This window comes from Alosa pseudoharengus, unplaced genomic scaffold (assembly GCF_046254945.1).
Source record: "Alosa pseudoharengus isolate Yale_2024_CS ecotype anadromous, Long Island Sound unplaced genomic scaffold, YU_APseudo_1.1 YU_APseudo_1.1_scf_1, whole genome shotgun sequence".
Lineage (NCBI taxonomy): Eukaryota > Metazoa > Chordata > Actinopteri > Clupeiformes > Clupeidae > Alosa > Alosa pseudoharengus.
Genome location: NW_027468564.1, coordinates 28,227,438 through 28,248,885, shown reverse-complemented (window position 1 = coordinate 28,248,885; position 21,448 = coordinate 28,227,438). Strand labels below are relative to the sequence as shown.

General features: G+C 47.2%; 1 protein-coding gene across 1 annotated transcript in view; it reads left to right on the top strand.

The window, feature by feature from the left end:
- Window positions 1-21,448, top strand: part of LOC143118071 (complement C3-like) — a 182,495-nt gene that overhangs the window by 18,941 nt on the left and 142,106 nt on the right. Inside the window, exons 6-19 of the mRNA XM_076279307.1 lie at window positions 972-1,060; window positions 1,330-1,412; window positions 1,501-1,588; window positions 1,707-1,812; window positions 1,968-2,070; window positions 4,703-4,818; window positions 4,929-5,069; window positions 12,106-12,242; window positions 12,853-13,032; window positions 13,249-13,429; window positions 20,012-20,139; window positions 20,241-20,250; window positions 20,418-20,510; window positions 21,161-21,303. Of these exons, the coding sequence (XP_076135422.1) occupies window positions 972-1,060; window positions 1,330-1,412; window positions 1,501-1,588; window positions 1,707-1,812; window positions 1,968-2,070; window positions 4,703-4,818; window positions 4,929-5,069; window positions 12,106-12,242; window positions 12,853-13,032; window positions 13,249-13,429; window positions 20,012-20,139; window positions 20,241-20,250; window positions 20,418-20,510; window positions 21,161-21,303 (1,598 nt within the window). The remainder of the gene's footprint in view (window positions 1-971; window positions 1,061-1,329; window positions 1,413-1,500; window positions 1,589-1,706; window positions 1,813-1,967; window positions 2,071-4,702; window positions 4,819-4,928; window positions 5,070-12,105; window positions 12,243-12,852; window positions 13,033-13,248; window positions 13,430-20,011; window positions 20,140-20,240; window positions 20,251-20,417; window positions 20,511-21,160; window positions 21,304-21,448) is intronic.

Below are 21,448 nucleotides of genomic sequence, written 5' to 3'. Positions count from 1 at the left end.
TTAACTCTCTCTCTTTCTGTTTGTTTCTGTCTTCTAATACAAAATATTTACCCCTCTCTCTTTCTCTCTTTTTTAACTCTCTCTCTTTCTGTTTGTTTCTGTCTTCTAATACAAAATATTTACCCCTCTCTCTTTCTCTCTTTTTTAACTCTCTCTCTTTCTGTTTGTTTCTGTCTTCTAATACAAAATATTTACCCCTCTCTCTTTTTTAACTCTCTCTCTTTCTGTTTGTTTCTGTCTTCTAATACAAAATATTTACCCCTCTCTCTTTCTCTCTTTTTTAACTCTCTCTCTTTCTGTTTGTTTCTGTCTTCTAATACAAAATATTTACCCCTCTCTCTTTCTCTCTTTTTTAACTCTCTCTCTTTCTGTTTGTTTCTGTCTTCTAATACAAAATATTTACCCCTCTCTCTTTCTCTCTTTTTTAACTCTCTCTCTTTCTGTTTGTTTCTGTCTTCTAATACAAAATATTTACCCCTCTCTCTTTTTTAACTCTCTCTCTTTCTGTTTGTTTCTGTCTTCTAATACAAAATATTTACCCCTCTCTCTTTTTTAACTCTCTCTTTCTGTTTGTTTCTGTCTTCTAATACAAAATATTTACCCCTCTCTCTTTCTCTCTTTTTTAACTCTCTCTCTTTCTGTTTGTTTCTGTCTTCTAATACAAAATATTTACCCCTCTCTCTTTCTCTCTTTTTTAACTCTCTCTCTTTCTGTTTGTTTCTGTCTTCTAATACAAAATATTTACCCCTCTCTCTTTATCACACGTGTTTTTTTCTCCATATCTCTCACCTAAATTCTTTTTTTCTTTATCTCTCCAACTGTTTTTCTCTCCCTTTCCTGCTTTATATCTTTATGATGTTCTTTCTCTCTCAGGGGGTTATAACATGATAATAATCTGATAAGTAACAAACATGTGTTTTTCCCCCTACCCCTCCTACCCCCAACATGCTCCCAACCCCTCCCCCATTCAGACTCCCGATGGAATCACACTCACCAAAGACGTCATTTTTCCATCTCGAGGGGTTATGTCGGGACAACACAAGCTCCCTGAAGTCGCCAGGTGAAGTCTTGTTTGTTTCCTTGCTGAGGAGTCTTTTTGTGTGTTCCATTTAATACTGCTGAGGTCTACCCAACGATTTTCTTAAGGACATCACGCCTAATTCCTTTCATTGCTAAAAATCACTCCAAAATCAATATTCCATTTCAAAATGAGAGAGCAGCAATGTCATGACGGCTGAGGTCCAGCCGTGGTTATGTCCTTTACCAGCCCCAGTCTAACTCATGCCATATTGTTTAAATGTCTGATTGATTTTTTTTTTCCCTGCACAGCCTTGGAATCTGGAAGGTGGTGACAAGGTTCCAAAGTACACCGCAAAAGAACTTCACAGCTGAGTTTGAGGTGAAAGAATACGGTAAGGAAACAATCATACACACAAATGAGGTGAAGGAATACGGTAAGGAAACACCACCTCTCACACACTTTGAACTTTTCTATTTTAGTTCTGCCCAGCTTTGAAGTTTTCTTGACTACAGCGAAACCCTTCTTCTATGTGGGTGATGAGGAATTGATTGTTGACATTGTAGCCAGGTAATAAGGGCATCCATCTCACAAAAAGGCCCTTTCTTATCATATTGCAGACATCAGAAGCAATGAAATTACTTCCTGGACATCTCTCTCTCTCTCTTTCTCTCTCTCTCACACACAGGTATTTGTACAAAAAGGATGTGACTGGGGTGGGATTTGTATCATTTGGGGGGGTTAACGAGAAGAATGAGAAGGAGATTCTGGCTTCATCATTGCAGAGAGTAGAGGTTTGTTAGGCACAGACACACACACACACACACACACACACACACATCCAATCTTAATGCTTAAATTCCTTCTCTTTCCCTCATACACACACACATACACACTTTGTTACCCTACTTGTCTAATGGTGTCGCACATGTTAATTTGTCTGCTGCAGATTTGTGAAGGGAAAGGCAAGGCTGTACTGAAGAGAGAACACATCACCAACATCAACAATCTGCTATCCATATACGTCACTGTAAGAGTGCTAACTAAAACAGGTAAAGCACCTATGACTGTGCCTTAACAAATACAGGGGAAGCTATGGGTTATATTTTAAATTAAGTGTGCTTAATCACTAGCCATTTCAATTTGATCTGCAGATCCATCTGTCCATTCTCCTATTTACTGTGATTTCCAAAATTACCAAAATCCCAATCAATTACTGTTGCATAGTGAACATGTGTGGGCATAGTAAGAGGGCTGAGCCCATCTATGTAGCACTGAAGGTAAATGACACTGAGCTGAAAATGGAAGTGGACACTGGGGCCTCAGTTTCAGTGATAAGTCAACACACATACAACAACTTGGGGAGGGCAACCGAGGCACCTGCACTCAAAAAGACTAATATTAGACTGAGAACGTATACGGGTGAGTGCATTCCTCCCCTTGGGGCTATAGATGTGGGCATAGATTACGAAGGACAGAAGGCACGCTACAGGCTGTGGCGCGCATCGTCTGTGACGCTGTTGGTGGTCCAGGGGGAGGGGCCTATTTTACTGGGTTGTGATCTCCTACAGAAAATTTGCCTGCATTGGGGGGAAATCTGCGGTGAAATCAAGAACATGACAGTAGCACAATACATACGGTAATAGCCAAATATGGAGATGTTTTTAAGAATGAGCTTGGCACCCTCTGAGGCATCACAGTGAAATTGTGTGTGGACCCCAAAGCTTAGCTGCACTTTTTCAAACCACGCCCGGTGCCATATGCTATGAGGGTTAAGGTGGAGGCTGTGTTAGAGAGGCTGCAGCAGGCAGGTGTGATTGAGCCTGTTGAATTTTCCAACTGGGCAATAGAGCCGTGGTGAAGGAAGATGGTGGATTGCGAATTTGTGGAGACTACTAACTGATGATTAATCAGGCCTTCCAACTCGACACCTACCCCCTACCTCGAGGGGAGGATCTGTTTGCCATGTTAGCAGGTGGTAAAACATACACAGAGCTGGATATGAGTCATTCATACCAGCAGCTAGTGCTAGATGAGGAGTCTAAACAATATGTGACTATTAACACACATAATTATTCATACTTATTATACATACGCTATTCAAATACAACCACGTGGTGTTCGCATCGCATCCAGTCCAGCTATCTTCCAGCGCGCTATGGACAATCTGCTTCAAAACATTACCCACGTTGCAGTGTACCTGAATGATATTTTAGTCACAGTTAGAACGGAAGTGGAACATTTGCAAAATATTGACCAGGTGCTAAAGAGAATGTTAGATGCTGGACTGCGCATGAAGCACAGTAAGTGCGTTTTCCAAGCTCCAAGTGTAACATACCTGGGCCATCAGATTTCGGCTCATGGTCTGTCTCCAGTGGAACAGAAGGTGAGGGCGATACTGCATTTCATTGTACTAGTTGTCCTTACTTGTGCAATGACAATAAAGTTGAATCTAATCTAATCTAATCTAATAGTGAATATGTGTGGCCATAGTAAGAGGGCTGTTTTTCCCTAGGAATCTCTTGTTTGTGTGTATTGTTTCCCCCAGGCTTAAGTGTGGGACACCTGGGTTCTTCATGTGTAACTTGTTGGCTGCAGTTTAGAAAAGTTCAGTAAAAGTGCTAAACCGTTTCCCCGTCTGTATGTGGTTTCATCAGAGCCCGTCTACGAAGAGCCTGGCCACTCCGTATTAAGTCCCATTGTACCGAATTTTGGCTGCAGTTCCACCAGAGTTCCACTGGGGGCGATCGCCATGAGTGCAGAATGAATGGGAGTCAATGGAGCTAGATGGCTAAATTTGTCTCTTTCACCTGATTGTCGTTGACAAATCTCAGATTTGATTGTAGTTTGTATAACTTCAACATGGGTTATAGGTCAAAAGTTAAATGAACGAGTCCTTATGTCCTTTTGATTTCTTACAGGTTGGGTCGTTGTTGCCCATAACACGCTAGCATTGTGCTAATGAATGACGTCATTGACACGTTTGAAAGGCTTTTTAGAACAATTAAGTGACTTTAAAAAATATAATACTCAACCAAGTGTATTTTCTTTGCCTCCCCTTTCGAATACAATATTCAAATGACTTGAAAAAAATTATATCCCGAGAAAAGTGGATTTTGAGGGGTACAGCTGGATAGACCTCCATGCATTCTGCACTCGTGGACGAGCGCCCTCATGTGGAACCACAGGAGGAACTGCAACCAGTTCAGAAACCGGAAGTTTTCTGAGAGTGGCAGTTCTCCCCTTATTAGACATTCTCTGGTTTCACTAAAAGTTATACCACTCGGTTACTACATCACATGGTCCGTACATGGTCTGTTAACAACACAGATGTGTATTTTCTTTGGAATTGAGTGAATAATTGCATTAAAAAACTTCAGAGGTCTTTTTCTCAATTGACAGTCAGCCAGGCTACATCTACTGTAGGCTACTTGTGTAAATTGTATCATTTGAAAATTGAAATGTATGTTAATGACCAGCCATATAGCCTTCCAACATATCTATCATTTGACAATAGGTATTACAAAAATGGAAGCATTCTGTGTGAATGTTTTTAAGCACAGCAAATGTTGGAGAAAGAGTTTAGATTTTTTTTCACAAGGCTAGGTTAAAAACTTGCAGTGCTTGACAGTAATGTGTTTCCTCACTGTGTCATCACTGCACACTGTCATATGTCTTTCACAGGCAGTGAAATGGTGGAGGCTGAGAAACAGGACATACGGATCGCCTATTGTCCCTACACCGTTCACTTCAACAAAATGCCAAATTTCTTCAAACCTGGGATGCCATTTGATGCCTTGGTGTGTGTAGGTGGTGGGCAGTGTTTATACAAGGTTCTTCAATACAATTTGACACCATTTATTTACCTATGCTTCTTATTACTGGATAAATGCCCAATGGGCTCCACCAGGTGTCTGTGACCAACCCCGATGGCACACCAGCAGGTAACGTTGCGTTGGTGGTGAGTGAGAGGCAGGTGACAACGAACTCCGACGGTATGGCCAGAGTCATCATCAACACACTGAACACAGAGAGATTTATGTCCATACATGTGAGTATGATTATGTGTACATACTGTTAACACAAACTGTTTTTTTAAATATTATTTAGAACTGTTGTCATATGTACTATTATTGGGGGCCAAGCAGAAAGCTGTGAAGGCACCCATTGTGTTTCTACGTTTTCTTATTACATGTCGGAAAGGCTCCTTCCAAAAATGACCACAATAAAAAAAAAAACAATAGCACTTGAGTGCAAAGGTTTTTATTTCAGCCCATGCAAAACAGTGCCACTATAATGGTGAGAATAGTCCATAATTCAAGTGCAGAATAATATTCAAATTTAGGGATGCACGATATATCGGCGGCCGATATATTATTAGCCGATAAGTGAAAAAATGAAAATATTATTATCGGTCCGATAACAGAATTCTGGCCGATAATTTGCGCTGATATTTTTTAAAGTCCTAATTTAGGCCTACGTAAGGTCCGTCTGGCTACACTGAGCTACTTGAGCTTGGTTGGCTATACTTTTTCCTCAATATAATGTCAGCAGTGTGAATGTAAACAAAATCTGTGGATATGCATTCATTTGGGAATCTGTGCATCTCAAAATCCTCTCGTGAATGATCCGCCATTTAATCCATAACAGAGCGGAGCTCAGCCCTATCTAGAGCCGTCTTGTGCTGGTGTGTTTGCACTTTACCGTGCTGGTCGGGGAAACAAATAAACAAACTCGTTAGTGGGACGAGTACATAAGTAGGCCTAGTTCTAAGTTGTGTTTTAATATTATATTTGCATTACTTTAGCTTGGGTTTTGTATTATTACCTAGAAATATGCTAACCATTCGTGCTTCAGTTCCAGACAGGTCATCATAATAAGTTATTAAAACCTTCGGGGCTAACTCCTTTCATTTCTGCTGCAGCAGGTTGTGCGCAACAGAGTAGACGGACATAAGATACAGTCTGAGGAGTTGCAGCTTTATTCAGTTACCCGCAATTGAAACTAAACCTAAGTTTCCCTCACAAACTCTGATTTGGTCGCTATACTGTAGCTTATTCCAAGCTGAGCCGTTTATGAGCGTTTAGTCCTAAATGAAAACGATTCAAACTCTCTAGCCACTCATTCGCAATTCACTGACGTCAGGTTCACTTAAAGGAGCCACACATACTGTAGGGCTAGGCTACTGCTATGTTGTTGACTGCCGTATTATTGAGGACTATTATGAGTTCTGTCCATCATTTGGTTGTAGGTAAAATTACTGCAATAAAATTATGCTTATTAAATGCTTTCCCCAAATCACTTTTCACAATTTTTTTCAAGAGTAATATTATCGGTTATCGTATCGGTATCGGCCACAACAAACCAATAAATATCGGTTATCGTTATCGGCCCTAAAATTCCATATCGGTGCATCTCTATTCAAATTGACAAAAACAAAAAAAAACTATAATACGAACACTCAGTTGCTAGCCTGGGTTTCCCCATGCTGCCTTACGCGCGCTATTTTATTCACGCTGCTAGGCAGCCTGGATTCTATGGACGTCGTTTTCACCTCAACGAAGGAATCAATCACAGAACGGAGGGAGGGCAGCAAGACTTAAACCCGACATTTTTTAAATACATGGGCCATTATAACTGAGGTTCTCAACTACAATTCCGAGTTGAGCTACAGAAATCTGTTTAGAATTATATCAACTAGTGCAGTGCCCGTTCAAACATGCCATTCCTGAAGAAAACCCGTAGCCCAATTACATACCCACAGGTATGCCTGCTTTAAAAATAGGATGATAGGGAAACATCATTCCAGCTAAGCATTCAATAATGAATACTGAATATTATAATATATTAGCCTATAATTAATGTGGCCTCTAATACATGTGTAATAAATTTAGACATGGCTGCATGTGACATTTCTACAGATCAGAATGACATAAACCTAACAACTGATTGAGTTCAGGCTAAATGTGTATAAGCTTACTGAATAACTTCCTAATACTGAAGACAAACCATTTTGTGGAATGATGCATCATTCTTTGAAATTTGCAACGATGTGAAAAAACAGTCTTTAGCATAAGTGACGTCGCTCAGTCTGCCACTTGTTGTCTAGCTATGTGGCATTAGCCTATCGCTCGTTTCAATTTGGGACCCTGCAGTGGGAATTGTCGTTTGTCAAAGTCTCAAGTCCAAAGTAGCCTGGGCTATTCAAAACGTCAGTTTATTGCACATACTTTTATTTTGAGTGGTCACTACATACATAACCGTGTTTGTTGGCGTGTTGTTGCAAAATCCGCCTAATCATTTTATGCAAGCAAACTGCATACAGGGAGTCTTTATTGTTGAGGTCAGACATGATAATCATCTTGCATCTTAACCCACAAGCGGTTCCCAAGTAATCCGTTTAAATTGCGATTGACTATCATCAAAGTGAGACCTAGCAGAGCCCGTTCTCTGGACCTAGCTACTATCAGTACACCATCATCCAGCACGATCCATGGGGTGGAGCTCCCCTGAAACTGGTCCCCTTGGAAACAGTGCAGTGCAGCGATAAATGTTCTACGTAAATAAGCACATTTTGAAATATGCATTCAAAAATCTTCAAAATCGAGAGTGCACACCTTTGTGCCACGTGAGAGCCACATACGAAATCTTAGGTCAGTCTGACAAACAGTCAGCGAGATATGCGTGCCACAGACACACAAACACACAGAAGCTTCTTGCTTTATAGATAGATGAATAATGCAACAGAGGATGAAGAATGTAAACTATGTTTGTTTATTCAGAATGGAATGGATCGCAAATGAATCCGAATGAAGAAACGTAAGCCACTTACAACGTAAAATGATGTCCCTGCAGCAAAACTCAACGCATTTCTCTGTGAGGGCTTGTCTCGCTCTCAGGTGTATGCTTGGAGAAGTGACAAAAGAGGACATTGAAGGCTGGCTATTTTTATTTTTTAGTAGCCTAATGGTAAAATTATTTGTTAGTAGCCTAATGGTAGGCTATTTTTTAGTAGCCTAATGGTAACATTATTTGTTAGTAGCCTAATGGTAAATGCTAGTACATTTATGTAGAAATCTACATAAAACAGATATTTACTTTAAAGTCTAGATTACAGCATGAAACTTGTTGTGCATATTAATACATTAAATTGCTTTCCCTCCCAGCACTTCACAACATAGTATGGACAGCTTTGTTCGCCCAGCTAAGTCATGCACAAGAGGCTGCAATATTACAGAGAGCATTTTGAACATTATTTAATTGTTGGCACTGGCACTAGCTAAATGGGTAAATTGCAATAAAGGGGCTTAGTTTTGGAGCCAAATGTTGGAGTTAGAATAAATACCTCTGTGCCAATTGCTTGATCATTTTACAGCCATGTCATTTTCGTTATGCATTATTTGTTTTGGTTGTTTAAAAATGCAAAAAAAAAAAATCCAATTAATCGATTAATCGATCGATAAAGTGCTAGATTAATCGATTACAAAAAGAATCGATAGCTGCAGCCCTAGACGACAGGCACCCCTGGCTGTTTTAATTCAAGTCGTTCCTCTATCGCATCCCCATTAGATACCCCCCTTTGCTACAGACGACAGACGCTCCGTCACTTGCTTCTGGTTTCAAAGGCAGCACACTATTACACTACACTTTATTGGGGCAGCCGTGGCCCACTGGTTAGCACTCTGGACTTGTAACCGGAGGGTTGCCGGTTCGAGCCCCGACCAGTGGGCCGCGGCTGAAGTGCAAGGCACTGTCGTGGAAATTATCCACTTCCCAAAACCTCCAATCCAACTAGCACTCTGATGTCAAAGACCCGAAGGAGAACACCAAGACGAGAGATGCTGAAGACTGTTGATCCTTTATTCACCGTATTGCAGTGAGAATACAATCCAAACAGCGTCAGGACTGGACCATCAGGCAATAGAGTGATGAGTGGCAGCTGCTACCCCGATGAGATCTGATCTGAATGTGCCTGAGCTCTCTCTTTTATGCTCTCAGGGGCCTAAGAGGCGTTCCTATCACCAGGAACGTCACCAGGCCCCTTTTAGCCAATCAGAACGTTTTGGGACCTGAGATATTGGTGGAAACTCCTTCTCATACAAACATTAAAAAAATGTGTGTTGCTAGGCAGAATACATGTGACCAGGTTCTATGTGTAATCTGTTGCTAGGCAGGGTATGTTTTGATTTGGTTCTATGTGTCATTCCAACTTTGGTTTCACTTCCTCTCTCTGGAAGGTCCCTGCCTCTCCTCTTCTGCTAGCCCCTTCTATTTATGCCCTTCTGGTAAGCACCTTTCTCTCCCAGGCCCTGTCTTGCTTACTTCCACTCTTAGCCTTTGACAGTCCAGTCTCATGACTTCCAATAAATGTTGCATAATAGTTGCACAAACAATGTTCTCATAGTAAATGGAATGTTTCTTAATAAACCGATACACACACAAGTATTATTATTATTATGTCTAGATACAATCACAACATATTCCACAAACATTGTTCTCATAGTAAATGGAATGTTTCTTAATAAACCGATACACACACAAGTATTATTATTATTATGTCTAGATAAAATCACCACATATTCCCCCCTTTGAGGCTAAATTAGCCTCACTATGCAGCATAAGCAACATTTAAACACAGGAGTGTGTCATAACCCCGTATATTGTCATGACACCTCAGGCTATATGCACATGAGCGAGTTACAGGGGAATGGTATCTACTACTACAACCTTATATCGCACGTAAAATCTTAAACCTTATGTCAGAACTAGTAAGAATGTGTTGGCATTACTGCCCTTATGTGAGTAAATAACATCAGTGAGCAGACCCTGAACGCCCAGATCAAGTGACAGAAAGACCAATTGCTCGTTTAAGAACGAGTTGTGAAATCTCCCCATTTATTGACTAAAACAAATGGCTGGAACCCGAAACGGATACGTCCCCAAAGTGGCCTGAAACCTCATATATTTCAACCAGTCACCTTTTGCACACGAGGTCAGGTAAAACCCCATGCTTCATGGCACTCAATGCACTCGGTATAGTATTGGGCATTGGTGCGGCCTGGTCCGTCACTCATCTATACCCTACTCGGACGCGTGGGTCCTGCAAACCTTATATATGAGAGTAAGTAATAAATCAAGAGCCCTGGACGCCCAGAGCAAGTGGCAGAACGATCAATGCCTTGTTACGAACATATGGCTAGGACCCGAGACGGATTTGTCCCCAAAGCGGCTAATGTGCTGGTCACTTTGAGCATAAAGAAATTTCATGCAACGGCCATTGGTGCCAAATCGGAGTTACATAACAACTTCATGATCCTATTCGTCACTCACTGTCCAGGTATATGGCTCCTTAAGTAATAAATGGTATATATGGCCCTTCTCTGGCCTTTATGCATCACCCCTCTTTGTTACTCGCAACGTCATCCCCCTACTCCTCCGGATTCCTCCGGGCATTCACACTAGCGTGAGAATGGGTGGGCGCACCGGCCGCAGGCGCGCTGCACCGAGGGGACGGGCCGCCAAGCTCTGCCTTAGGTTGCCCCTGCTGGCCATTAGGGTCGTACCCGTCCTTGAGCACTGACCGCGCCACACACCTGCCACACCACTAGGCGGGCCAGGTCCGACGTACGGTAAGTTGGGGCGAGATGAGCACTTCTAGTAGCAAGCTTTGGTTACATCTATCCAGGTTTGGATGGCCTTGCAGTTGAGGGCTAAACCTCCACAAAACCTAAGTTACCGTCTATGAATAGCGAAGCACTAGAAAAGATATAAAATCGAATCAAGATTACTTAAGGTGACTCATTCGTATCAGGTCACAGCCCATAACCCTACTCCCTTGACTCTGTCACCTGGGCGTGCAGGCATGTGTCTTGTGAGTTACCTGTCAGTGTTGTGTATGTGAGTGTACATCAGTGTGTGTGTAGGGATGGGTGACTCGCAGGTCCCCACCTCTACTCGTACATATCCGGGAGAGGAAACTCCGGGAGAGGAAACTCTTGCTCCTGCTCCCGCATTCGAGCGAGAAAGTCGCTTTCCATTATACGACCCTCGTTGAACTTGTCTTCCATTATTCGTCCCACACTAGTTTGCACTAAAAGAATTCTCTCACTCGCATCCTCCTCGTCCCAGGGCATCATTACATTTTGGATCACTAGTTGTCTAGCGACCACCTTGGAGCAAACCTTACCACAACATTGAGTAATACAGCAAAACATTCCTACCACCAAGGCTGCTCCTAGCAATAACTTTCCCAGAAATGCTACAATCTTACCCCCCCATGACCCAAAGGTGTCCGTTAGCCACCGGGTTACGGGGGCAAAGACTCCTGAGATATCCGGGATTCCATCAAACGACAGTCCTTTTCCAGAGTTCTCGTGGGCCTCCCTGTTGACGGCCTTGAGCCTGTTCATCGCGTTTGTGAAGTCATTCATGTTCTCGTCTTCACCTGGGACGTACGTACAGCATGAGTCTGTTCCAACGATTGCGCACACTCCACCTTCCTTTGCCAGTATCCAGTCCACTGCTATCCTGGTTTCCATTGCCATTTTTGTGGTGGCGTTCAACCTTTTATCAAATGCGTTGAACGTGTCCATAGTGGCATTCATGAACCGTAGGGCGTTGTAGTGGATGTAGTTGATCCATTGAACATTCTTGGCGATGCCTACGGATGCTCCGTAGAAGGGGATGGCGGCTTCAAACCCGGCGAGTACCTCGTCCCGTGCCTTGAACTGTCTCGGGACGTTGTGGGGTTGTCCGAATATGTCCATATACACTCCATCGTCGGCGTCCCTTCGGCTTCTCTTCAGGTTGCCTTTTACGGGTGTCTGCTGGTTGTCCCCTGGGCCGGTCAAGTTCAATGTTGAGTTGCGTTCTGACCAGGGGACTATGTAGGTCTGCTGGGCCAAGATGACCCTGGCACACTTTCCCCTCCAGTATTTCGGAAGGGTGTTTCGCAGTCCCCAACGTCTTCCACAGGCCCACCATAAGTCTGCCAGCGGAATATTCTGTTCGTACATCCAATTCACACTTAGCATCGTGGTGTTTGCTTCGACTCCAATCTCCTTCCCGTTGTCGCTTCTCTCTACCAGGCGAAACGAGAGGCTGTTGGATTCGTGGACCCACTTTGCTGCACAGCGTCCTTCAAATGCTCCTACATCCCTCGCACTCCCCTTGACTGTGTTTTCAGTGGGGTGTACTTCAAAGCATTCAAACCCTACGTCCTCTGGTATCTCATAAAGGTGGTGGGTCTTCCTTGCCACCCTGGCCCCCATGCCTGGGTAGTCTTTTCTTCATCTTGCCTCATTTTCTTGGGTCCCGTGCGTTTTTCCTGTTTGTTTTCCATATAAGGGGCCTATACTAGTCCACCCCTTGCGTAGCTCCCCACTTCCCAATCGCACAAGACATCCAAAAGGAGAGAGCTTGTCTTCTTTGTATTGCTTTCCTGACTCTTGGTGTACCACATCCTCTTCCCCAGTTCCTGGTGCTGGCAGTACTGTCAGCTTTGGTTTTACTGCCGAGCACACATAACACCCTCCTTCTGGTTTTACTGTCTTTGCTGTGTATTTGGCCCATTGCATCCATGAATTGTTCTCCCACGCGTCCAGAGCGCCTGTTGACCTCCTTTTCCTTTTCTTGACTTGAGTCCCATCAGTCTGGTTCTTTGACAGGTTTTCTGGAAGCGCGCTTGTACTATTTAAATTTTTGCTCTCATTCTTGCTTTGAGTCGTTGCTTTGTCCAGCACCGGGATGTACTCGTTACTTCCCGATGCTTCTGGTTCTGGTGTGTATATCCCATCTCCCGATCCTCCTATGTACAGAATATTGTTCGTGTCTAGGGCACTGTCGTCGAGCAGCTCCTCTCCGTCCCTTCGTAGAGCGTCATTGGGGGTGGCAGTCTGTGCCTCCTCCGTCGCTTTCGTCGTCCTCTGGGGAGCCCTGGAGAGGCCAGTCAAGGGCCTCCTCGAAGCCCCCAGTCCAGTGGGCACCGGGGAAACCGTCCCGGTCGATCCCTTGGAGTATTCGTCTTGTCTCTTGGCTGGTCCCTGGGCGGTCGTCCCCGAAGTGGGGGCCGCCCGTGGTGTGCCCTGAGTCCGTCGGCCCCTCCACAGGCTCCGCTGGGGAAGTCGTGAGCCCTGCTGAGGAGGTGTCCGGGAGGGGAGGCGTAAGGACAGCGGGTAGCCTGAGCGCGTCGAGGGCCTCGGCAATTTCTGCGGCAGATGACTGTGCTCCAGTCTGGTCGTCAGCAGGGGCGCCGGCTGGGTATGGGTAATCCCAGTCGCCGTAGAAGTCCCCGTAGTTGATGGTGTCGTTCCCCTGCTGGTGTGGCGGTGGCGGTGGCGGCGCTTCTTCTTCCAGTCTCGGCGCTTCTTCGGCGTCGCTTCCCGTGAGGTCGGGTGTGGTTGCGGCATGAGAGTGGGCTGTGGGGTCAGCTGGTGGATCACCGCTGGTTGAGGCTGTGGCAGGTCTGGATACTTGGGATTCGGGAGTGGCTCCCACCTCAGGTGGATGTCGCCTTCCCCTCCTCGAGCTGGCTCGGCCCCAGCATCGCCAGCACCTGTAGGCACAGATAGGGGAGGGAGAACAGCAGGCACCCTAGGTACATTGCGCCCAGGGCCATCAGCAGGAGCCGGCAGTATCCTCCGCCTCGTACTCCTACGCGTACTTGGTCCTCCCCTGTGTTCCCCACCACCATCATCCTCCCCGGGGGAGTCTGGTGGGGGTCCAGGCGGGCCCTGGTCCCCGTCATTGTCCTCCGACTCCTCTGGACCTCTCGCTCCTTCTGGTGGCACCGCCCTGTAACAAGAGTTAAGGTGATACCACAAATCTGATCCTTGCACTCTTACCGCCCGGGGAGTAGCCTGGGTCACTCTGTAGGGCCCCTCTGCCCTGGGGTCGAGACACGATCTCTTAAACACCCTCAGGTACACCCAGTCTCCCACTTGGATCGGTCCTGGCTCAGTCCTCCGCTCCCGCGCTCTCTCTCTTCTCTTCTGCTCGTTGAAAACTGCCCTGTGAACTTGAGAAAGCTGTTTAATATAACTGCTCACTTCCTGTTCTAGAATTTCCAGCGGGGGCCTCTGATCCCCTCTGAACCGTGGTGTGGGCATTGCCCGCCCCGTCACCATTTCGTGCGGGGTCAGATGCGTGGTTCGATTTTTTTCACAACGCATTTTCATCAGCGCGATTGGTAGTGCATCAACCCAATTTAGATTTGGCAGATTTGGATCGTCGTGCGCGCTTTGGACGATCCTCGCGATCTTATTCTTCAGCGTTCCGTTCGCTCTTTCGACCATCCCCTGAGACTGCGGGTGGTAAACACAACCAAACCGAGTCTTGATGCACAGTGCCTGTGCAATCTTTTTCCACGTGTTGGCCGTAAACGCTCGGCCATTGTCGCTACTGATTATTTCTGGGATCCCAAACCTGGGTATCACCTCCCTCGCTAGGAATCGAATCACCGTTTTCTCGTCCTGCCCTCGGCTTGGACAGGCTTCTACCCATCGTGAGTAGCGGCATATTATCACCAATACATGTTTGTACGTGTTCACCGTTCGACCCATGTCGATGTAGTCCATTACCAGGTGTTTGAACGGTCCCTCTGGGAGTGGCACGTGTCCCAGGGGCCGTGGTCCTATGCCTATTGTTATGTTGTTTCTGTAATTGTGTGTGGCACAGGTGTGGCAATTTCTTAGCACGTAATTGATGCGATCTTGAAGGTATGGGGCCCAGAACCCTTTGTCAAGTATCTGCCGCTTGACCTCCCCCCTTGCGCAATGATCCACATCATGCGCATCATGAATGAGGAGATCAAGGAGCCCACTTGGGGCCACCACCCTTCCGTCATGACTCCTCCACACTCCATTCCTGCCTTTCGACGCACCCCTTTCTTCCCATAACAATGTTTCAGCCTGCGGTGCTGCATTCTGTGCGTCTTTGATGGCGCTAAGCGTGACCATAGGATCCACAATTCTAAGTGTTCGGCCGTCCGGTAAGGTTCGGACCACTGGGGCTTGTATCACTGTGTCGGTTGCCGTGAAAAAGCGATCAATTACGCCTGGCGAGTAGCTAGCTTCACAGGGCTTGTCCCAGCACTCGGGGCAACTGGCCCTCTGGCATAGCGCGCAACAGACGGGATCCACCTGATGCTCGTGGTCGTCATCACACCATTGGGAGCACCACATACATGTGTTGTAAGGGTAGGGGCATTTTGTAGGGCAAGGCATGCTGTGCACCGCCCTGTTAAGCAGTATTTTGTGAGGTTCGTTATCCTGTGGGGATTTAGGGGCTGTTTTTAACTTCCTAGCTTCTAACGCCGCTTCCTTTGCTGCCTCATCCGCCTGTGCATTCCCTAGAGTAATGTAGTCCTGTCCCTTACAGTGCGCTTTGCATTTGCATATTGCCAGTGTCTTAGGACGCATCATGGCTGCTAGCAACAACTGAATCTGCTCTAGATGCTGAATTGGGCTCCCATCCGATTTCTTGAACCCTCTCTGTTTCCACTGAGCGCCGTGCACATGGCAGACGTTGTGGGCATAGGCGCTGTCTGTGTGTACGGTTGCATCCTGTCCCTCCGCTAGAGAGCATGCTGCTGTCAGCGCCTTTAATTCAGCTAGTTGCGCTGAACATGGTTGTGTGCACGGTTCGCTCATAACTGTCACAAAGGTCTCTGGACCTTTCATCTGCACTACGCTGAACCCTGCATGCGTCTTGTTGTCATAGTTATGGCTAGAGCCGTCCACAAAGTAGGTGATTCCCTGTCCTAATGGCTCACTTTGCAGGTCTTCCCTCAGCTTGGAGAAGGCGATTGAATCAGCCACGCAGTCGTGTGGCTCGCCCTCATATTCAAGTGGGATGAGATCCGCCGGGTTCCCTGCTGTGTCACATGCCTTTATAGTGACATCTGGGCAGAGTGACAGATTGTAGTACCTCAACTGCCTCTGAGGCGTCACGCAGAATTTCCCTTGTTCCACCAACTGTGCTATTGCGTGACTGGTGTGTATCACCACTGGCCATCCCATGGTGATGTTTGAAGCTTTGACATATGCCGAATATGCTGCTTCAAGACCCTGGAAGCATGGTGGGTAGCCCTGGGCCACCGCATCCAGCTTTGAGCTGTAGTAGGCAATTGCCTGCTTGCCGCGTCCATGGCACTGTGTTTGTGCCACGATTGCGGTCATGTACGCGTCTTTTCCTGCTTCCTTCCTGACTGACACGTACAGATAGAAGGGTCTTCTGTAATCCGGCAATGCAAGTGCAGGTGCTTGCTGTAATTCTCCTTTGATGCGCTCAAACGCCTCATTTCCATCCACTGTCCATGTGAGACGGTTCCTCAGGTGGCTGGTTCCAGCCTGCACGATCATGGCTCGTAGTGGGGCTATCTTTTGCTCATAGCATTCCACCCAGTCGCTGCTGAAACCTATGAGTCCAATGAACGACATCATTTGCTTCACTGTGTTTGGCTTCGGTGCCTTGGTAATTGCTTCAATGTGTTCTGGGGCGATGCCCTTGTGCCCATGCGAAATTCGGCGACCTAAGTAGATCACCTGGGGCTGTGCAAATTGTAGCTTCTTCCTTGATGCCTTGTACCCCCCTTCGGCCAGAACGGTCAGCACGTGGACTGTATCCTTTTCACACGTTTCCTGGTCCGGTGAGCATACCAAGACATCGTCAACATACTGCAGAATCGTGCTCCGGCACACGATGTGTTTTAAGTCCTCCTTGAGTGCCTGGTTGAAAATGTGCGGTGAGTGCTTGAACCCTTGTGGGAGCCTTGTGTACTGGAACGTCTTGCCTTGATATTTGAAAGCGAAGAACTCCCTACTTGCAGGGGCCACTCGTATCGTGAAAAATGCTTGAACCAGGTCAATGGCGGAGAACGTTGTTGCGCTTGCCGGGATGTTAGTCATCAGTACGTTAGCATGTGGGACGTCCGCTGGATAGTCCTCAATGCGTTCATTAACGGGTCTGAGATCCTGGACCATTCTCCATCGCACTCCGTCTGCCTTCAGTACAGGAAATATGGGTGTGTTGCACCTTGCACTTGGGACTTCCTCTAAGACTCCTGCTCCCAGGAGGTCTTCAATTGTCCCTCTTATCCCCTCAGCTGCTTCTGCTGAGATGGGGTACTGTGGCTGGAAAGGCAGCGTTGCTCCTGGCTTCAGTCTGAACTCCACAGGGCTTGCTGACTTTTACCAGTCCTATGTCACCATCTCCTTGTGACCATACCACAGGCGGCACTTTTCTCAATACTCTCTCTGTTCGTTCAGTGCCCGGCCTCCCTGTCTTCTTATCCGTCTCATTGTCTATGTAGTACTTCTTGTATTCCTCCCATTCTGGGTCAGATTTGTTGATGGGCACATGGTTCTCCTTATCCCAGCATCGATATCCTGCTCCTCCCAGCAGGCCATACATGCAGTACGGGTTGCCATAGGGGCATCCCTTAACGTAGGGTATGTCATGAACCTCCTCCGGGGCCATTTGCCCGCTCTGATGGCCTTCCGGGGAATGTATTGCTGGTTGTGCTGCCCTCTTCTTGGGTCACCATGACAGGTGTCGCATGTATGTGCTCCATTCCGCGTCTTCTTTGCTGAATGGCACATGTCTTGTTTTGTCCCAGCAGCGGCGCCCCGCTCCTGGGAATAGACGGTAGAGGCAAAATTGATTTCCATAGGGGCACCGTGTTGCATAGGGTATGTCCTCCTTTTCCTGTGGTTCTGTGTCCATGATCTCGACCACTTGTGGGACTCCCCACACGGTGACTGGTCTGTCCAACTTTATCCTGAACATTGGCTCTCCTTCACAACTTATGGCCGTTTGGAGTCGGTCATTCCCTGTGTCTTTCCATTTGATGCACTTGGCCTCGAGCATCACTAGGCCCATTTCTCTTGCCCTGTGACCTATGGCCACTCTCAGGGTGATATGTGGCATTGTTCCAGGCATGTCAAAGATCACACCTAGATCTCATCCTTCCACAAATTTCACCTCAGCGGCCACTCCTTCTTTGGCCACCACTAGTGCACGTATGTCAAGTGGGATGCGTCCCCACTTCCTTGTTCCACTACCCATTTCCTTGTTCCACTTTTCCTCTCTTTCCTTGCTTGGCGTTTGGTAAAATTTTATTGTACAGTGAAAAGGGCATCTTGGTGCCCTCAACCGAGCATGAAGGCTGCTTATTTGAAAAACATGCTCGTTGTAGACCACTCGCTCTATGTTTGGCTCCAATCGTCCAATCCAGTAGACCTGGTGAGTTTCAGTTTGAGATGGGGCACTTATCCTTAGGGCCATTTGGGTTGCCAGCCCTGTTATCTGTACCCCTGTTGGGGAACACTCAATTTGGAGTCTTAGGTTGCACAGCGCGTCCCGTCCCAATAGGTTGACGGGCGTGTGTTCTGCTATTTAGACTGGTATCCTGATTTCCTTGTCTTCTATTTGGATTGATACTGGAGCCGTCATTGGAATTAGCTGCGTTTTTCCCGAAAAACCCACTGTCTTCATAAACTTTCCTGAAGATCTGGGGAGGTGTTGGGCATCTTTTGGGTGAAGACAAGTATATGTTGCCCCTGTATCCACTAAACATTTAATTTCCATGCCCTCGATTAGAACCTGCAGCATTGGTTCTGCGTCAGCTCCCCTTGTCAGGGCGGGGAACTGACCCTCCCCTGGGTTTTCTGGGCCTCGTCAATTCCAGTTTCCCCCGTAAGGGGAGACTGGGCCAGAGGGTGCCTGCATTTGCTGTGGGGCTCTCCCTTGTTGGGGAGCATAATTTCCTCCTTGCACTTGTCCTTGATTTGCCTGTCCTCCTTGGTTGTTCTGGCCTCCGGTTTTTGTCGGGCAGTCCCTGGAGATGTGTCCCGTTCCTCCACACACCCAACATTGAATGCTGTTTCCCTGACTCTGCTGGCCTTGGTATTGTCCTCTTCCATAGCCTCCTCTGCCTTGTCCTCCTCTTGCCTGGCAGAATCCTCCTCTGCCTCTTGGCTGGTACCATTGTTGTCTCTGTTGCTGTTGTTGTGGGGGTCCATATGGCGCTTGTTGCCATGTTTGCATCATGGGCTGCACAGGTTGCGGCTGCATCATCACTGGTTGTTGCACTATAGGTTGCTGCATTACTGGTTGCTGCACTACTGGCGGTTGTGGCTGTGTGGTAGGAGCTGTAGCGGGCATTACCGGAGCTTGGGTAGCTGCCTTCTTTGCCCCCTTTGCCTCCTGGAGCTGCACATGGGTCAGCTTCCTTATAGCCTCCTTCTCCTGTTGCTCCTCCTTGTCTTTCCCTTGTCTGTACAAGGTTACATGATGCACCACTGCCAGCCTGAATTCCTCTTTGGGCATGGCTGCCACGCGCCAGTCATTTTCCAACTGTGTTCTTACTTCCTTGGGCAAGGCGTCCATGACCGCTCTCCTGAACTGCATGGTGAGGGGTCCTGAATCTTCTGGCCTTTGTTCCATCCTTATCGTCCATTCCTGCGCTGCCTTTTCCACGAAGGCTGCGGGATTATCACTATCTTTGAGTTTCTCTATCCAGACGGCTGAGGGGCTGTACTGGTTGGGGTATGCTGCCCTTAAGGCTTTCCATACATTGTTCCGGACGCTATCGAAACACAGGGCGTCTCGGCTGGCATCCATCAATCGCCCTAGTTTTTCTCTCTCCAGTACAGCCTCTGTGTCAGCCTTTCCCAATATCAGGCCAAGTAGATATAAAGTATCTCCCACGGCCAGGTTTCGGCCTTGAGTCTCTGATTCTAGCCGACTTATCCATCTGCCCGCTCCCTCATGCAGGACAGGAAGTCGTGAAATTAGGCCATTCACATCTGAGTGGGTCCATGGCTGGTAGTGGGCCGTTTGGTTTTTTGTTATTAATGGTGCCATCACAACCGTTTCTTCCTCATCCGATTCTTCTGGGATGGCTTCTTTTCTTTCTTTTTCTTTCCGTGCCCTCTCTCTTTCTTTCTTTCCCTCCTTTTCCAGTTTTTCCAGCTCCTTTTTGTTTTCTTTCAGGCCTTTCTTGACTCCTCCTTCAATCTCGTTGAGCCCCTTCCGTACTCCTTTCCTAATCTCGTCCAGACCCTTTTCAACTCCTTTCTTCATCCTGCTGATTCCGAACAGTCCCGTAGCGAGCACGCTGGGTGGGATCATTATTGGATGCATGTTGGCCGGTGCTTGGCATGCCGGCTTTTGTCGTTGGTGGGCCCTCACCCCCTGTTTCCCTTTGTATCTTCCTCCACAGGCGGTACACAGTGAGGGGTCTATTTCTCCCGTGACCCCAGACAGTTCCCTCTGCGCTTGCTCAGTGAGGTATTGTTCCATGACCGCCAGGCCCTCTCCTTCATTTTCCACTGACTCATAGTCTTCTTCTGAGCCACTCTGGCTGTTTACCTCATCTGGGTCTTCTTCCTTCTTCCAGGTTGTGAGTCAAATTGAAGGTCAGCTGGCAGGACCCCCTACCCTTGTTCCTTTGATCCTGTTGGTCGGGGGAGTTCTGCCTGAGCTCCTGACGGTCCTTTTCCCTTTTCTGTTCCTTTCTCAGTTCCTTGCTCCTTTTTATTTCCTCCTCCCTGAGATCTCTTTCCTCCTTTTCTTGCTCCATTGTGGCCTCTATCTTTCTTAGGATCTCCGTCATTTCTCTCCTCAGGCTTTCGACACATCCCTCGTAGGCCTGTCTGTACCTGACGTGTCCTTGCGTGCTTCCCGGGCCCGTCCCTTTTCTTATCCATTCCTCCATTTCTCCTAATTCCTCCAGGATTCCGTCGGCCAGGCGCCCTTCCTCTGTCCCAATCCTTTTGGCGATCTTCAGTCTTTTCATCCATTGTTCCACTTTCATCATCCTTTTTTCATACCATTCTTCCACCCTTTGCTCCCCTTCTTTTCTGTTTTGGCACCATTCTGCTGCCCGTCTGGTTGCTTCATCTATTTCCCTCCTGCAGTCCTGGGTGTATTTCACGAGTTTTTCCCATATTTCTCTGCACCCCTCTTTTACCGGTTCCTTGTCCATCTGTGACCTCACCCAGGCCAGGGTTTCCAGGGCCTCTCCATCTTGGGCTTCTTTCTCTTCCTCCCCTGTGGCCTTCCTCCATTTTCTCATGACTGCCTCCAGGTGGTCCCACAGAGTTTCATACCATTGTCTCTGTTCCTTTTCTCCCTCCCCAGGGGCTTGCTCCTTCCTTTGGCCTGGAGGGCGCAGGGGTTCGCTCCCTCCAGCTTCCGGGTCACCCGCACCTTTCTCCTGGCTCTCCCAATAGGGCTTTTGGGGGCTGGTTACTGGAGATCTATTCGTCTCCCAGTGACTTTTTGTGCTTGCGTGGAAGTCACTTACCACCTGCTCTTCCGATCTTCTTGCAGCGTCTTCTTCCCCAACCCACTCCTGTCCTCCATCCGGTTCTGTACCTCCCAGAAGGTATTCTGGGAGCGGTGCCCTGGTGGGGGATGATGGCGGCG